This window comes from Osmerus eperlanus, chromosome 15 (genome assembly GCF_963692335.1).
Source record: "Osmerus eperlanus chromosome 15, fOsmEpe2.1, whole genome shotgun sequence".
NCBI lineage: Eukaryota > Metazoa > Chordata > Actinopteri > Osmeriformes > Osmeridae > Osmerus > Osmerus eperlanus.
The window spans coordinates 16,377,910-16,394,262 of record NC_085032.1 but is presented as its reverse complement, the minus strand read 5'-3'; the positions used below and the strand labels follow the sequence as shown (position 1 = coordinate 16,394,262).

Genomic DNA, 16,353 nt, shown 5'->3' with positions numbered 1-16,353 from the left:
CATACTCCCCCCCCCCCCCCCCCCGCTCTATCTATTCATCCTCTGTTGTCACGCAATCTAAAAATCCCTTTCTCTTCCTCTCCTCCCCCCCCCCCCCCCATCTACTCTAATATGGTCTACCACTGGAAGCAACTTGTGTTGACCGCATGATATCGCTAGCTCAACGATCCCGGTTTTGCTAATCCTAATCCCATCCCCATACAATATCTTAATCTCCCAATCTCACTTGTGTTTTGAATGTGACGCCTCAGAAGTTCTCTCTATGGCCAGATCAGAGATCAGGTGTCCTCGCTGGTGGATTTGTTGTGATGAGGATGTTCTCCAGCCCTTGAGCTGTGTGGTCATGGATCTCTGACATTAATAATTACAGATGCATAATTCATGCAGACCAGAAGAGCAACCTGGAGCTTTAGCATTCTTCACATTCCATGCCAGGAAAAGGGAGTAACCAACTGTGACGTGATACGTGAAGAGAAACAGTTAAGCATGAATTTTGGATCTGAACTTATCTGAACAGGCCCAGACTAATGTATTAAACACCCTCCCAGTGTACAAGATGGCTGAACGTGTGTTCGATAAATCAGGAGAGATTCACTCAGTCTAACTACTGAGAGACCGATCTGTGTGTTGGCATAACTAAGCAGTAAGGATAACTAATACTATTCATTCCAATAACATTACCTTCTAATCAGGCAACTATACTTCTACCTAGAAGTATAGCTTCTCTGCTGTCCCTGTGCAGCAGGGTGGAATCAGGTCCTGGTTTTAGAGCATGACTCCAGCCTCCAAACCCGCTCTGGTATTCAGCACTCATGAGATCATGCAGAACATTCAAACCACAGACAGAACACAGCACTGGTTCCAGCAGCTGATCGATAACTTCTGATCAATCCCATTGCTCCCAGTCTGGGACAGCAGTGATCAATACACCCTGATTCAGGGTCTCCCCACCCTGGGCCACCCTGGACCCACAGTAACTCAGAATACAGGGATGGGAGTCAAGCTAAGCCCCAACCACGCCCACCCCCCCCCCCCCCCACACACAGTCCTCCCCCCCCCCCCCCCCCACAGTCCTCCCACCCCTCCCCCCCCCCCACACAGTCCTCCCACCCCTCCCCTCACCCCCCCCACACAGTCCTCCCACCCCTCCCCTCACCCCCCCCACACAGTCCTCCCACCCCTCCCCTCACCCCCCCCACACACAGTCCTCCCACCCCTCCCCCCCCCCCACACACAGTCCTCCCACCCCTCCCCTCACCCCCCCCACACAGTCCTCCCACCCCTCCCCTCACCCCCCCCACACACAGTCCTCCCACCCCACCCCTCACCCCCCACACACAGTCCTCCCACCCCTCCCCTCACCCCCCCCCCACACACAGTCCTCCCACCCCTCCCCTCACCCCCCACACACAGTCCTCCCACCCCTCCCCTCACCCCCCCCACACACAGTCCTCCCACCCCTCCCCTCACCCCCCCCACACACAGTCCTCCCACCCCTCCCCTCACCCCCCCCACACAGTCCTCCGGTCGTGTAACCTTCCCCTCAGCATCCTCCATCTGACCGGGCCTGCCCTGTTCCACACACACTCCATCCCTCCCTTGTCCCGACAACACCAAGACTATAAACTATGTTCACATGTTGTGTCACTACAAAAGTCTAATACCATTATCGCCTCACTCTACCGATCGATTCAGTTGAAATTTGGAGTAGGCCATCTATTCAGGTAGGCTTAACCACCGCACACCCCTCCAACCCTGCCCTGTTTGGAGTTGGACTCCTTCCCCGACACAAAATCATTGTTTTCGAATACAAAGGAAACGGCTGATTGATTTCCCATGCTTCCGGCCGTCTGACTGGAGCTCCACACCTTCGAGGAAACTAACTCTGGTCTCTCTGCTGGGCTGAGAGTAGAGACTAACTCTGGTCTCTCTGCTGGGCTGAGAGTAGAGACTAACTCTGGTCTCTCTGCTGGGCTGAGAGTAGAGACTAACTCTGGTCTCTCTGTTGGGCTGAGAGTAGACTAACTCTGGTCTCTCTTGTGGGCTGAGAATAGAGACTAACTCTGGTCTCTCTTGTGGGCTGAGAGTAGAGACTAACTTTGGTCTCTCTGCTGGGCTGAGAGTAGAGACTAACTTTGGTCTCTCTGCTGGGCTGAGAGTAGAGACTAACTTTGGTCTCTCTTGTGGGCTGAGACAGAGTAGAGACTAACTCTGGTCTCTCTGCTGGGCTGAGAGTAGAGACTAACTCTGGTCTCTCTGCTGGGCTGAGAGTAGAGACCAACTCTGGTCTCTCTGCTGGGCTGAGAGTAGAGACTAACTCTGGTCTCTCTGCTGGGCTGAGAGTAGAGACCAACTCTGGTCTCTCTGCTGGGCTGAGAGTAGAGACTAACTCTGGTCTCTCTCTGACATATTTGAGTTTGGGTTAAAGGGAAACTGCAAATATCTTGGTAATAGGGGTCATGCTACAGGACATGGACTTCATCCAGATCCAATCCAACTCATATAGGTTTGTTACAGCTCAGCAGTTAGAACATTTGGCTGCAGGGTCAAATCCCCCTGTAAATCGCTTTGGATAAAAGCATCTGAGAGGTCAGTCCAGTTGGGGTCATGGTCCTCAGCAGAAGGAGAGCACCGACTTTCACTGTTCGACTTTGTCAACATCACCAGTGTTGGATAAAACTTACAGACAAAAGGAAAACAGCATCAACCTTAAAACTAAGTAAACTTGACACAGGCACCGAGGGTTCCTCCAGGGAACGCCTCCATAACTGTTCCTGGTTATCAGCTTGATCCACCCTGACATCCAGAGTGACGGCTGAGAGGATCGGAGGGGTTCCTCCTCCCAGATGACATTTTACCTTGTTTTCTCTGCCCTTTCAGGCAGGGTCAGCGTGACCTTGTCTGCTCTGCCCTTTCAGGCAGGGTCAGCGTGACATCGGTGCTCCTCTCCCGAGCATTCCACAACAAAGCTGGATGCGTTTGAAATTTACATTTAATAATAAATAAACTAAATTCCATTCCCAAAGCTTCTTTTTTATGATTTATCTTGCTGATGCGTGAGACAGCCAGATGACTGTGGAAGGGGAGGGGGCTACTCAGTGACTGAGCACCTGACTGCAGAACGAGAGATTGCAGGTTCAAATCCGCCCCCCCCTCCCCGCTCTGTGTGGACTAGAGCCCAACCACACACCCCCAGTCTGGACTAGAGCCCAACCACACACCCCCAGTCTGGACTAGAGCCCAACCACACACCCCCAGTCTGGACTAGAGCCCCAACCACACACCCCCAGTCTGGACTAGAGCCCAACCGCACACCCCCAGTCTGGACTAGAGCCCAACCACACACCCCCAGTCTGGACTAGAGCCCAACCACACACCCCCAGTCTGGAATAGAGCCCAACCACACACCCCCAGTCTGGAATAGAGCCCCAACCACACACCCCCAGTCTGGAATAGAGCCCCAACCTGGAAAATCAACTGTGAGAAGCATTTTCACACTGTAGAGCGTATCGGAGGAGGGTTAGGGTTAGGGGAGAGACAGTTGTTTGATTTACAGTATCATACATTCACTCAACACACACACACACAGTTCCATCTGTATAATCAAGAGTTACTGACACTGAACGCGCGATGATTAAAATCATATCAGGGACAACGTCTATATGGTCGCTTCGAAATCACAGACTGGCAGACCATGAAGAGACAAAGAGCTGTTTTATCTCCCCACTAGCAGACTAGAACAGACCTCCACTTCATCTGACCACTCTGCTATGAACCAGGAGCAGCCCATGTCCATGACTGCCTGCTTCAACCTTCACTACTCTGGGGAACTGAGTGATTATTTACAAAAGAAAATGTTTTAAAGTAGTACATAAAGTTGCAAAATAAAGTGTTGCAAGGCTGGGACTGAAATGACAGGTAATAAAAAAAATTACCAAAAAATGAACACAGGGTTCTTTGTGGAGTAAAGAATTCAGATTACTGACCAAATTACACTCACATCGAACTAGTGGCTAGAACACCCTGGCATGACAAGCAATATAGTAACAAAGTATACATGCTGTTGGTCTGGGATCCATCCCATAATAACCGCACCGCTGGGAAGGCCCACCTCTGATTCCTGTCTGTAATCTGCGCTGGATTGCTGCCTAATCCAGCATCTGGATGAAGGGAACCCTCTCTCATAACCAACCTAATCCCCGCTCTGCTGTTCCTCATTTTACATTTCATCAATATCTCAAATACGCAAATCTGTTTGTGTCTGTGGTGAGGGTTGACAGAGAAGTGAAAGCTGGGCCTGAAATGAGACACAAGTATGAATACTGTAACTAGGCCTGTAGAAACACCTACTTATCGTGAACTTTGAAACAGACGTTAACGGCCTCTGTGCTCCGGTGTGTACCGTCAGTCATAAAACAAACAGTTGCCAGGCTACAATGGAATACGGGATTATGTTATGTTTCCCAAAGTCTAAGGAAAGATCGCGTTTAGATACCAACAGCAGCAGCGACACGTTAAACTTTGCTAGTTACAAACGTTGCACAGCAAACCGCGTGTTTACACAAACGGAAAAATTATAATGCTTTACAGAAAGTCCCAACAGAGCTAAGGTCATGAAACACGAAGGCCGTTTAAAACATAACCTGTGCTAGTTATGTGCATGGCCTAACACACACAGTCAAGCTAGCATAACTTTGCCATGGCCAGCTAGCTCCTGCGCCTTCACGCAGCCCCTGGCTGTGACACCGCAACTTCACCATGCACTCCTCGCCTTGATGCTGTGCTAAACGCTCAGTCATCCAAAATCACCGTTTCCCCTCTGATAAATCGACAACCCCACTCGAGAATTTCACGGAAAGCGCTTTTAAAGTGCGCCGCTGGATACACACACACGAAAAAATAGTTTTATTTGGAGTGGACTCACCGTTTGTTGACTATTTTTGACAGTTTGTTGGGAGTCTCCTACGTCGCTGTCACAGATGATACGCCCTCCCGTTCTGCACTTCAGGGACCGCGAGGCAACGTTAACTGCCCATTGAAAGTTTACTCCAATCAAAGCCCAAGACCAGAAGCTGACTTCCGTGTTACCCAATAATAATAAAGATAAAAGCAACGTGACAGACACTAACTCCAATCACGGCTTCGTTGTCTACATACGGGAACGCCCCGGACAGCTTCCTAAAACTGGCCAGGTCGTCACTAATGTTCTGCTGACAGACAACCGGAACCTACAATGAACACGTTTGACTCCTTTTACGGGATAGAACGGGCCCTGTCCCCTTGAAGAGCACCCGCTCAGAACTACAAACACTACAACAGCGATCACTGATGCGGGCATCCAACCTGTAGCCTGAACGATAGATGGTTTTAGGGCATCGCTCCAAATTTACTTTATAGCTTCGTGACATTTCAACAAGCCGTGTATTCTTTACAAGGCTTTAGCATACTCAATAATAGAATAGAAAGTTACTAGTCAGATTTAACTAATTCAGTACCGTGTCGTTATTGTGTCATCGTCTACACAAAGGCGTTCAAAGCCATAGAGCCTAATGTTAAACCAAAGCCTCTATCAACATAGACTTGACAACTAAAGCTGCCGTTTGTCTTGCTGCGATTCGTTATAGACTCAATACCGTTACAGTGCCACTACTGGAACACCGGGATGGGCTACATCTGCACGTTCGTGTTGCCACCGTGTGGCTGATGAGCAATGTACCAACCTCGCAGTCTGATGGTGCTGTGAGTCTGCTGGAATCAAAATGACTTTATTTCCCAAGACTTCGCCTGTGAAAGATCCTACTCGTTTGTGGGCTGATTAATCCCGTAGAAACAAGATACTGTCATCCGTTTATCTGACACAATGCGTCAATTTGTGTATGCCTTTCTTATAGGAAACAAATACATTAAAAAGAGGAAAAAAAAGTTAGATTTACTTCTCATAACAATCAATGCAAACTATGAGAAGTGAACACATGTATTACAGAAGACTACCCATGTTTTCAAAGAAGTTTATTGAAAGAAATATTTGAAATTTTAAAAAGTCAACCATTTTATAATGCTATCACACAATCAAGTTTTTGAGTGGTCATTCTCCTGTAGGCCTAGCTGTGTTTTGATATGAACAAAGGTGACATAATATCCATGACAACCTGGTTAAGCTATAATTGTGAATCATAGCAGTTATTAACTAGCCTAATATTACGTTTCCAGAGACTGACACCTTGCTGGCCATAGACAACCATGCTCCACACTTAAGGTAACAGTACTTTACAACTGGCTTCCATGACCTGGAAGTACAATATCACTCTCCATGACCCGGAAGTGTACAGTGTGTCGTTCTACACAGTTCACAAGCATACAGCATTACCAGCTGTATTGCGAAACTACCCTCTCATGGCTGAAAGGTTCTAAGTGCAGCATGCAAATAAAATGTATATAAAGCTGTTTTTATCATTATTATAATCATTTTCATAATTGCTATTATTAACAATATTATAATCTTTATTCACAAATGATTATAAATTTGAACAGGCCTATTTGTTTCTCATCTACAGTTATTTTTCTCCAAAGCATGCCAAACATGGTCAGTCTGCATAGTGCTGGCTATATGAGTGCCAAGAACAAATTCATTTACAAGACTTTAATGTACAAGGATGAAGGAAAGAAAAAATCCAGTGTAAACATGAACCAGAAAACCAAACTTCTCCAAATATCTACAAACATGTCGAACAATGACTTATCTAGTCCACTGGTGTCAAGCGTGATATTATTAACATTGAGAATTGTACATGTGTGTCTCAAAACATCGAGTGAGGTGCAGGTATATGTGTGTGAGTGTGTGTTTGTGTGTATGTGTGTGTGCCTACAGTATTTTGAGGGTCATTCGTTCTCCTGTCCTACACCTCAACACGACACACCTTGTCTGTTCATCTGTTCATTGGTACGTTAAGAGTTGTGGTCTTTTTCATTTCCTTTCTTTTGAAGCTTTTTACAAACCATAACTCAACACATAAAACATAGTTATTTTTGTTTTTAACAACCTTAACGTGTCATTCCTCTACTGGTAAACGTAGAGGGTTGGAAGCTTGTCATCCACTACGCAGTCAGAAGGACAGAACACATCAAGGAAAACGTATGCGTTGGTTATAACTCAGGGGTAGATCATGTGACCACAGATCAAGAGGTTCAAATCACCCCTGTATGTGGACAAAAGCATCTGCTAAATGAACACATCATCGAAGATCAGGAAGACCTGGAACTACATCCTAACACAGGAAACACAGTTCTGCCCAGACACACACCAGGCCTCTACATCAACCCAGCAGTCTGTTCATGTCAGACAGACTCACAGACACTTATGCAACATCTGACTTCAGAACGTGTGTGTGTGCGTGTGTGCGTGTGTGTGTGCGTGCGTATGTGTGCTCCGACCAAACAGTAAGCACAGGATGCTAACATTAGGTAAAGTTCTGATTATACAGAGGAGGAACAACTGATAATAATAATAATTATGGTCAAGGTGATAGCAACACAGTCCAAGCAGCTATAAATCTTGATGAACATCTAGATTGGTTTAAATTAAAAAGTTTGGAAAAAAACGAAACAAAACAACACCACAGGGGGAGTAAACTATTCATATACGCCCAGAAGCCCACTCCCTCCATCAGGCTTACAGTAGGGTGGCCTTCACAAGATGATAAATCCTAATCCTAAAACCAAATAAATAAAGAGCTCTGACCAGCAAGCAGTAATGTATATTTACAGGTCTTCGTGTACTGGCTTCCATTGCACCTAGCTGTATAATCTCTGATTCTGTTTACAAACCCCGTGCTTCAATAGCCACGCTAGCGCTTTAGACTTAAGCACTGTTCTAGAACGTTCTAGAACATCTGCTGTTCTAGAGCGTTCTAGAACATCCTTGGATTCTATACAGTGTTCTAAAGTGGATGTTTTCCTGCCATTGGGTAAGGCCTGCCAGTAGAGGTCAGGAGTGTGTTAAGAGTTTCTCGGAGGGGAGGGGGGGGGGGGGAGAGTGTGAACCACAAACACACACACATCTGTTATCCTCAGTAGTATGGGGAGGTGGACAGAGGAGTTTGACCCAGTATAGAGGTGTGTGTCTCTGTTCCTCCTGGTGTTTAGTATTGCTGTGGTTGTCAGATCCTAGTGGTGGTCAGATCCTAGTGCCACTGTTGCCAGAGATAAACACCAAGACAGTTCCGTAAACCTGCAAGCTAAACAAGGACAAGTGTTTTCACCTGAACAGATCAAACATTTATATATAAGATCAAAACCCTCCCTTTGTCCTGCCAGTGTTGCATATTGTACTGTACAAATACTCCCCATGCTCTCCACCAACCTCTACTGTGACAGGGATCTGATATGTTCTTTGAGAATTCATGGCTTTTAACCCTTCAGCCCCAACCCTGAGGTGCAACCAGCCAATCCAGTGTGCTCGTTGGGGCTTTGGCTCCTCCTCCAGGGTAAAAGGACCAATGGCAGGACAGGACACCAGGTCTCAGTTAGGCCAGCTAACACTATAGTTCAAAGGGCAAGTATTCGGAAGCTCCATGGACATGCAAGATAGAATATTAAAGACGATATCTGTAAATTTCAGTGCAAGACATAATGGCTACTTGAATAATTATCATGTATTCGTTTCTGTCCTTCCTGTTCTCCTAGACGGGTTTCCAGACTTGGATACAGCAGACGTGTCTAGGTGGGTGTGAGCAGCTCTCTGAGAGCCAGCTGTCTGGACCATGCTCTCTCTGAAGTCTGTCTGTGGTTTGGTTACGTTATGGTCAAGATTCTGAGGTGAACCGTTCAGGAGGAACTCTCACAGGGGAGGAAGAATGCCTTGTGCGTTGCCACAGAGACGTCGCCGTGGAGACGTCACCAGGGCGACCGTAGGTGAGGCAGCAGAGGTCAGTGCTGAGAGGTGAAGGTCACCCAGAGCCCAAGTTATAGTCCAGAAGCTGAGGGGATCCAGAGGCCTCCCTGACCCCCCGGCCCCCCCTCACTATGTCTCCCTCAGTGCAGAAGGAACCAGGCAGGAAGGGGCTGCATGACATTAAATCATGAAATACAGATCCTCTTTCTTCCTGCTTGTTCCATCCATCCCTCCATCCCTCCCTTCTCCTTTCTCTTTCTATCCATCCCTCCTTCTTTCTCTTTCTATTCCTCCCCTCCCTCCTTCATACTTCTCCTCCTCCGTCCCTCCCTTCTCCTTCCCTCCTCTCTCCTGCCTCCCTCCTCCTCCCTAGGCCTGAGCCATGTCTCTGTGGTGTCCGTGAGTCCAGGAGGGTCTGAGGTTCCTGCAGAGACAACCTCCTCTGGACCTCCACATCCAGGCTGTACAGCCCTGCCCCCGCCCCTGCCCCCGCCCCTGCCCCCAACTCTGCTTCTACCCCCACCTCTACCCCTGCCCCTTGTCCAAACCCGGCCCTTGCTTCTGCCCCGAACCCTGACCGCCCTGCCTCCACTTCTACCCCTGCCTCCACCCCCACCCCGGCCCCCAGCTCCACCCCCACCCCGGCCCCCAGCTCCAGGCCCAGCCCGGCCCCCAGCTCCAGGCCCAGCCCGGCCCCCAGCTCCAGGCCCAGCCCGGCCCACCCGGGTCCCGGGGGGGTGGTGTGTGTGTCGGGGGGGCTGGCAGGAGGAGGGTCCTGGGAGGGCAGCTCTGCCAGGCTGCCATCAGAGCCCCCCGTGCGGCTGGGGGAGGAGTGGAAGTCCTCCGGGTTCAGGACCTGGGGAGGACACACAGAGCTACTTTCAGGAGGGGCTGGTGTGGCTGGTTTTGTGGCGGTTTTGTTTATCTGTGTGTTGTGGCTGTTTCTTTGTGAGTACATGCTGGTGGTCTGTGTGTGTATGTTTGTGTGTGGGCGTGTATGAGTGTGTGTATGAATGTGTGTGTGTGTGTGTGTGTGAGGTTGTGTGTGTGTGAGGGTGTGTGTGTATATGAATGTGTGTGTGTGTGTTGTACCTGTGACAGTGAGGACAGTGTTTCTGGTTCCAGTGGGATGGCAGGTTGGACCAGTCTGTCCCCGGGGCCGAGGCCTGGGGAGGTCTGGGGGAGGACACTGTGCTGTAGGCTGGAGGAACCAGGGACATCTGACGCTGGAGCAGCTGCATGATGGCCCCGATGTCTGTGGACATGCGAGTCTCCAGCCTGTCCAGAACACACACGTTAACCACCACCCTCACCACTGACAGGAGGTTGCCCCCGTGTTTCCAGGTGCAGTAGAAACACAGCAGGTTTGTTCCCACACACACTCATACACACAGCCCCCCAGGTGTGTGGTACCTGTTGAGCTGCACCTGCAGGGTGTCCAGACGGCTCTCCAGCTCCCCGTGCTGCCGCCGGCTGATGCTGTGCAGCGGGTTGCTGAGGGGGGGGGGGGAGGGCAGGGAGCGAGGTAGCTCCTGGTACTGACGCCCTCGACTCTCCCCCCAGAAACTGAAGATATTGGACACACCTGAGAACGCACCTGGGGGAGGGGGGGGGGGGGTAACAATAGACAGATCCAGGTATGTAGTAGAGAGACAGAGATAGACAGGTGTGAAGTACAGACTGTGTCCAGGTGTGTGACGGCTCCTACCTGAGAGGGCGCTGCAGGTGTTTCCTGTCTGGGCGTCGCCCTCGGTCGTCTCGCTGAAGTTGAGGGGCGTGGCCTGAGCTTGCTGTGTCTCCAACGTTGCAAAGGGAGGGGTGGGGCATGTGACGACTAACTCCTCCCCTTCGTCTCCGCTGTACGACGCGGAGCTCCGAGGCCCCTCCCAGTCTGGCTTAAGCTCCTCCCCCTGGTTACTGGCTGCCTCCTTCTTTCTTCGCCGCACTGGCTTCTGGGATTTTTTTACCTCCCCTGCGTCTGCATCATCTGGTACGAGAGGGAGAGAGAGAGAGAAGGGGGGGAGAGAAGGAGAGATAGAGTGTGTTTGTGGGATATCACAGGTGGTGCCTAGCTAAAACAGGACAGCGTCATTATTATAAATAATGTACTGGTGAGCCGAGGCTGTATGTTGAGCTGGGAGGAGCATTAACCACCTGCCCTACCTTTTTCTGTGCGCCGGCGGAATGATAATTTGCGTCTCCGGAGTCGGTTGAACCCAATGCAGTCTGAGTCATCGCTGCTCGGAGAGCCAGGGATCATGTTGGTCTGTAACACAACACAACCATGTGAGCCAGGGATCATGTTGGTCTCATGTTGTAACATCTAACAACCTCAACACAACCTCTAACAACCTCAACACAACCTCAACACAACCTCAACATAACCTCAACACAATCTTTCACAACCTCAACACAACCTCAACACAACCTCTCACAACCTCAACACAACCGCAACACAACCTCAACACAACCTCAACACAACCTCAACACAACCTCTCACGACCGCAACACAACCTCTCAGGTCCCAGGTGAAGGGCATTTCTTTAATAGCTGAGCTTTCCTGAGAACACGTGGCAGTACTGAACGTGCAAGGTCACAAGGTCACAAGGTCACAAGGTGGGTGGTGGGCGGTGGCCTCACGTCTCTGAGGTTGAAGGTGATCTCCAGGTTGCTCCAGAAGTGGTCAGAGAACTCTGGGTACATGTCCAGCACCTCCAGGACGTCCTCACGCTGGATCTTGTGGAGGTCACAGTATGTCAACGCCCTCACGTCAGCGTTGGACTTCCCCGGGCGAGCGTAGAGGTTGATGGGCTCTCCGAAGATGTCGTTCTTTCCTGAGAGGAGAAAGAGGGGGGGGTCAGGGAGGAGGTAGAGAGAGAGAAAGAGCGGGGTAGAGAGAGATAAGAACAGAGAGAGAGAGGTCACGCCCTGTCTGGTACCTACAGGGATAGTCAGAGACAGTCTAGGCCCTAGAGCTCATCAGAATTAGAAACAACAATAGCGGCTGAAGGCCCGTAGAGGGCACTGTTGTATTTCTTAGAGAACTGGTGGACATGGACCTCCAAGACTGGAAAAGCATCAGTAATATATCAGGAATGTCTCAATCATGTCTCTTTTAGAGAAAAGCAATAAGTCACTTTGATTCTTCTCAGTTCCACAAAGAGTAACAGTTTGGGAGGACAGTGTGGTTGACACTGAGAAACACAACATCGCAAGCAACTTTCACGAAACTGTAAAAGCCTTAGTGATCTCAGAACAAATAAATGACCCCAGAGCTGTAGCCCCGCCCCTACCTAAGATGGCCACCACCACGTCTCCCCTCAGGATCTCGATGGAGCCTCTGGAGATGAAGTAGACTGCGGTGAGCACGTCTCCGGCGTGGACCAGCGTGTCGCCGGGCGGGGCGTGGGTGGTCTTGAACTTCATGGCCAGCGCCCGCAGACAGCCCTTGGTGGAGCCCTTGAAGGCCTTGCAGTTCTGCAGCAGAGTCCTGTTGAGGTGGAGACAGATGTCTGCCTGGAGACACTCTGGGAAGCCCTTCAGCACCTGGGGGAGGAGGGGGGAGGAGGGAGGAGGAGGGGGGAGAGATGGGGGAGGGGGGAGGAGGAGGAGGAGGGAGGAGAGATGGGGGAGGAGGGAGGAGGAGGGGGGAGAGATGGGGGAGGGGGGAGGAGGAGGAGGGAGGAGAGATGGGGGAGGAGGGAGGAGGGGGGAGGAGGAGGGGGGAGAGATGGGGGAGGAGGGAGGAGGGGGGAGGAGGAGGGGGGAGAGATGGGGGAGGAGGGAGGAGGAGGGGGGAGAGATGGGGGAGGAGGGAGGAGGAGGGGGGAGAGATGGGGGAGGAGGGAGGAGGAGGGGGGAGAGATGGGGGAGGAGGGAGGAGGAGGGGGGAGAGATAGGGGAGGAGGGAGGAGAGATGGGGGAGAGATGGGGGAGGAGGGAGGAGGAGGGGGGAGAGATGGGGGAGGAGGGAGGAGGAGGGGGGAGAGATAGGGGAGGAGGGAGGAGAGATGGGGGAGAGATGGGGGAGGAGGGAGGAGGAGGGGGGAGAGATTGGGGAGAGATGGGGGAGGAGGGAGGAGAGATGGGGGAGAGATGGGGGAGAGATGGGGGAGGAGGGAGGAGAGATGGGGGAGAGATGGGGGAGGAGGGAGGAGAGATGGGGGAGGAGGGAGGAGGAGGGGGGAGAGATGGGGGAGGAGGGGGGAGAGATTGGGGAGAGATGGGGGAGGAGGGGGGAGGAGGGGGGAGAGATTGGGGAGAGATGGGGGAGGAGGGAGGAGAGATGGGGGAGAGATAGGGGAGGAGGGGGGAGAGATTGGGGGGGTGGAAGGAGGGGGGTGAGAGATAGGGGAGGAGGGGGAAAGATGGGGGAGGTGGAAGGAGGGGGGTGAGAGATAGGTGAGGAGGGGGGAGGGATGGGGGAGAGATGGGGGAGGAGGGAGGAGGGGGGTGAGAGATAGGTGAGGAGGGGGGAGGGATGGGGGAGAGATGGGGGAGGAGGGAGGAGGGGGGTGAGAGATAGGGGAGGAGGGGGGGAGAAATGACAGCTGGTTACATGGTAGTTTATGAAACAGTATGGATGTGTGTGTGTGTGTCTGTGTGTGTGTGTGTGCGTGTGACTCACGGCGTTCATGTCAATGCCGTTGGTGTAGGACCAGGCGTGCTGGAAGTACTCTTCCAGGCGCTGGCGGAGGGGGTTGGGGATCTGATGGAAGCGGATGAACTCTCGCACCCGCAGCATCTGGGTGTGGTAGCGCGCCGTGCCCGAGTACAGGCGCTGGATGATGGCCGACACGTTCCCGAAGATGCTGGCGTACATGAGGGCTGGCGGAGGGGGAGAGAGGGAGTCAGGGCGGAGGAGGAGGAGAGAGGGAGTCAGGGCGGAGGAGGAGGAGGAGAGAGCGAGTCAGGGCGGAGGGTGGACCAAAGTAGGACCACCAAGTCAAGGTAGGTTTATTTAAAGAGTATTTTTAAAAACAACAACCGTTGATGAACTGATAAACCGTCTAAACAACTAGTTAATGAGCACGTGTGCATGTCTCAATAAGGTATGTTCGAACTTTAGCCCCTAGAACAGTACACCTTCAGCCTCTAGAACAGTACACCTTCAGCCTCTAGAACAGTACACCTTCAGCCTCTAGAACAGTACACCTTCAGCCTCTAGAACAGTACACCTTCAACTTGGACTCCTAAAGTCTGGCCATCATCATCAGTCCGATCGATCTGGACGGGGCAGCTAAGCCTTCTGTGAAGGAAATTACTTCCCAGGCAGGACCTTAATTGCATGGCTCTTCTGAAGGATATTAGAATGTCCAGCTGATATGATTCATTAGATAATTTTTTTTTAATACATTTTATGATAGATGGCTTTTTGAAGCCTAGCTTTAATTGGAAATTGTAACATTTAATTTTGTGTTGTGACTCAAGACTTCCGTATCCAGTGCCTGTGTGTGTGTGTGTGTGTGTGTGTGTGCCTGCGAGTGCCTCTGTGCCAGCCTGTGTGTGTGTTCTTGTGTGCATGTGTGTGTGTGTGTGTGTAACTCACAGCCAATCAGCATGACGCAGATGGAGAAGATCTTCTCAGAGTTGGTGTTGGGGGAGACGTTCCCGAAGCCCACGCTGGTCAGACTGCTGAAGGTGAAGTACAGCGCCGTCACATACTTGTCCTTGATGGACGGACCCGACCCCGGGTCCGAGTCGTTGTAGTGCTTCCCTAATTGGTCGCCCAGAGAGTGGAGCCAGCCAATGGAGCCGTTGCGCTCCACGCTACCGATGGCGTACCAGATGCAGGCCAGCCAATGGGCGATGAGCGCAAAGGTGCACATGAGCAGGAAGAGGACGGCTGCGCCGTACTCCGAGTAGCGGTCCAGCTTCCTGGCCACGCGGACCAATCGAAGGAGACGGGCTGTCTTCAGCAGGCCAATCAGAGTGGTCGTCTGGTAGAGGAGAGAGTGAGAGAGAGACATAGAGAGAATATTTATGAGTTAATCTCTAAAGCCAGGAGCAGGTCTGAGGTATCTCCACAGTGACTGGTGTGCTGTGTTGTGATGCAGTCTGGTCTGTACTACTGTGATGCTCTGAAGCGCAAGATTCAATCCTGTTTCTCTTTCTGTCTGTTTCTATTTCTCTCAACGGGAAAAAACACTCTTTTATGAACCAACCCCTTTCACACTCCATTACCCACAATCCCCCTCCGCCCCCCACTCCCTCTCACCTCCTCCCCGTTGCGGTAGATGAGCAGGTCGAAGGGGATGGCGGCCACCATGTCGATGAGGAACCAGCCCTTGAAGTAGTGCACGGCGATGCGGAGCGGGTGGCTGACCACCTCATCGTTCACGTTGACGTAGGTGGTCCTGAAGTTGATGAGGATGTCGATGATGAACATGATGTCCACCATGAGGTCCACCACGTTGAGCGCGGAGCAGGAGTAGCCGCAGCTGTGCATGGCCGCCTCCTCCTGCTCGCTGAGGAGGAAGGCGGCGGAGTAGGGTGTCAGGATGGCCGTGTAGATGACCAGCAGCAGGATGAGCCAGTCCCACACCGCCTTGAAGGGGCTGTAGTGGAGGACCGTCCACTTGTGGATGCGAGGGGCCTGGAGCTTGTACTCTGGGAGCACGTCTGCACCCAGAGACAACACCTGGAGGAGAGCAGGAGGGATAGTCGTTAGAATAGTTAAAGAGCGGGGAGATATAGTCGTTAGTGTTACTAAGCCCATGCAGATGCTCCTGCCCAGCCCAGCTGTTAGGCAGTCTGTTTACATCCAGCGGGTAAAACTACAATACCCGGAAACCTTTTGCTTTACAGAAGTATATTGAGACTGCATTGTGTTTCCATGAGTGTCCTCCTGTTGTAGTTCTTCACGCTCCACAGCAGTCGTGACCTGTGCCAAGAGACGTCTTTACATCTGAATGGTCTACCTCAGGGGTTGAGCATTTGACTGCAGATCAAGAGATCACTGGTTCAAATCGGTACTGCACATTGCTTCACAAAACAGCCACTGATAAATTAAGACCTTACCATAATCATTATGACAGTATTATTATCTCAGGTTCGAGCTGATTTCACCACAGCATTCAGACGGGTGCTGAGGGCAGGGCGCAGTGACGCCATGACGCCACTGGGGGCGCAGTGACAGGATGGCAGGCAGGGAGAGCAGGGGACAGCTACGGCTTATTCAGAGCATAGAATAGACAGCAGGTCAAGAATGGACAGAGATGTTTGCCTCATAGTCTTGTTAAGTCAACGCCTCTTTGAGGCGTAAAGGTGTGTGTATGTGTGTATGCATGTGTGTATGTGTGTATGCATGTGTGTATGTGTGTATGCATGTGTGTATGTGTGTATGCATGTGTGTATGTGTGTATGCATGTGTGTATGTGTGTATGCATGTGTGTATGTGTGTATGCATGTGTGTATGTGTGTATGCATGTGTGTATGTGTGTATGCATGTGTGTGTTTGCAGG

At 51.2% G+C, this 16,353-nt stretch overlaps 2 protein-coding genes across 10 annotated transcripts in view; both read right to left on the bottom strand.

The window, feature by feature from the left end:
• The window catches only part of LOC134034705 (microtubule-associated protein 4), a 47,439-nt gene extending 42,318 nt beyond the window's left edge, over positions 1–5,121 (bottom strand). For 3 of the 9 annotated variants that reach the window (XM_062479244.1, XM_062479253.1, XM_062479248.1), the window contains exon 1: positions 4,925–5,115. The gene's annotated coding sequence lies outside the window, so the exon portion shown is untranslated. Of the gene's footprint in view, positions 1–4,924 lie in introns of all 9 variants that reach the window. The other 6 variants (XM_062479250.1, XM_062479247.1, XM_062479251.1 and 3 more) reach the window with 6 other exon arrangements.
• A 4,465-nt stretch (positions 5,122–9,586) lies between these two features.
• kcnh2b (potassium voltage-gated channel, subfamily H (eag-related), member 2b) lies at positions 9,587–15,608 on the bottom strand. Its single transcript, XM_062480383.1, has 10 exons — positions 15,108–15,608; positions 14,439–14,829; positions 13,518–13,717; positions 12,184–12,436; positions 11,531–11,724; positions 11,054–11,156; positions 10,599–10,877; positions 10,304–10,487; positions 9,983–10,168; positions 9,587–9,746 (listed from the first exon to the last, which is right to left on the bottom strand). Exons 1-10 carry the CDS (start codon positions 15,606–15,608, stop codon positions 9,740–9,742), a joined length of 2,298 nt encoding a protein of 765 aa, XP_062336367.1. The 3' UTR covers positions 9,587–9,739.
• Positions 15,609–16,353: the final 745 nt, after the last annotated feature.

Bases quoted from the DNA above. Each gene is read 5' to 3' on its own strand.
- kcnh2b (XM_062480383.1), bottom strand. From the start codon at position 15,608: ATGGGCTTAGTAACACTAACGACTATATCTCCCCGCTCTTTAACTATT. The intron at 14,830-15,107 runs GTGAGAGGGAGT...CTCCTCTACCAG, and splicing joins TCTACCGCAACGGGGAGGAG to ACGACCACTCTGATTGGCCT. The intron at 12,437-13,517 runs GTGAGTCACACG...CTCCTCCCCCAG, and splicing joins ACGGCATTGACATGAACGCC to GTGCTGAAGGGCTTCCCAGA.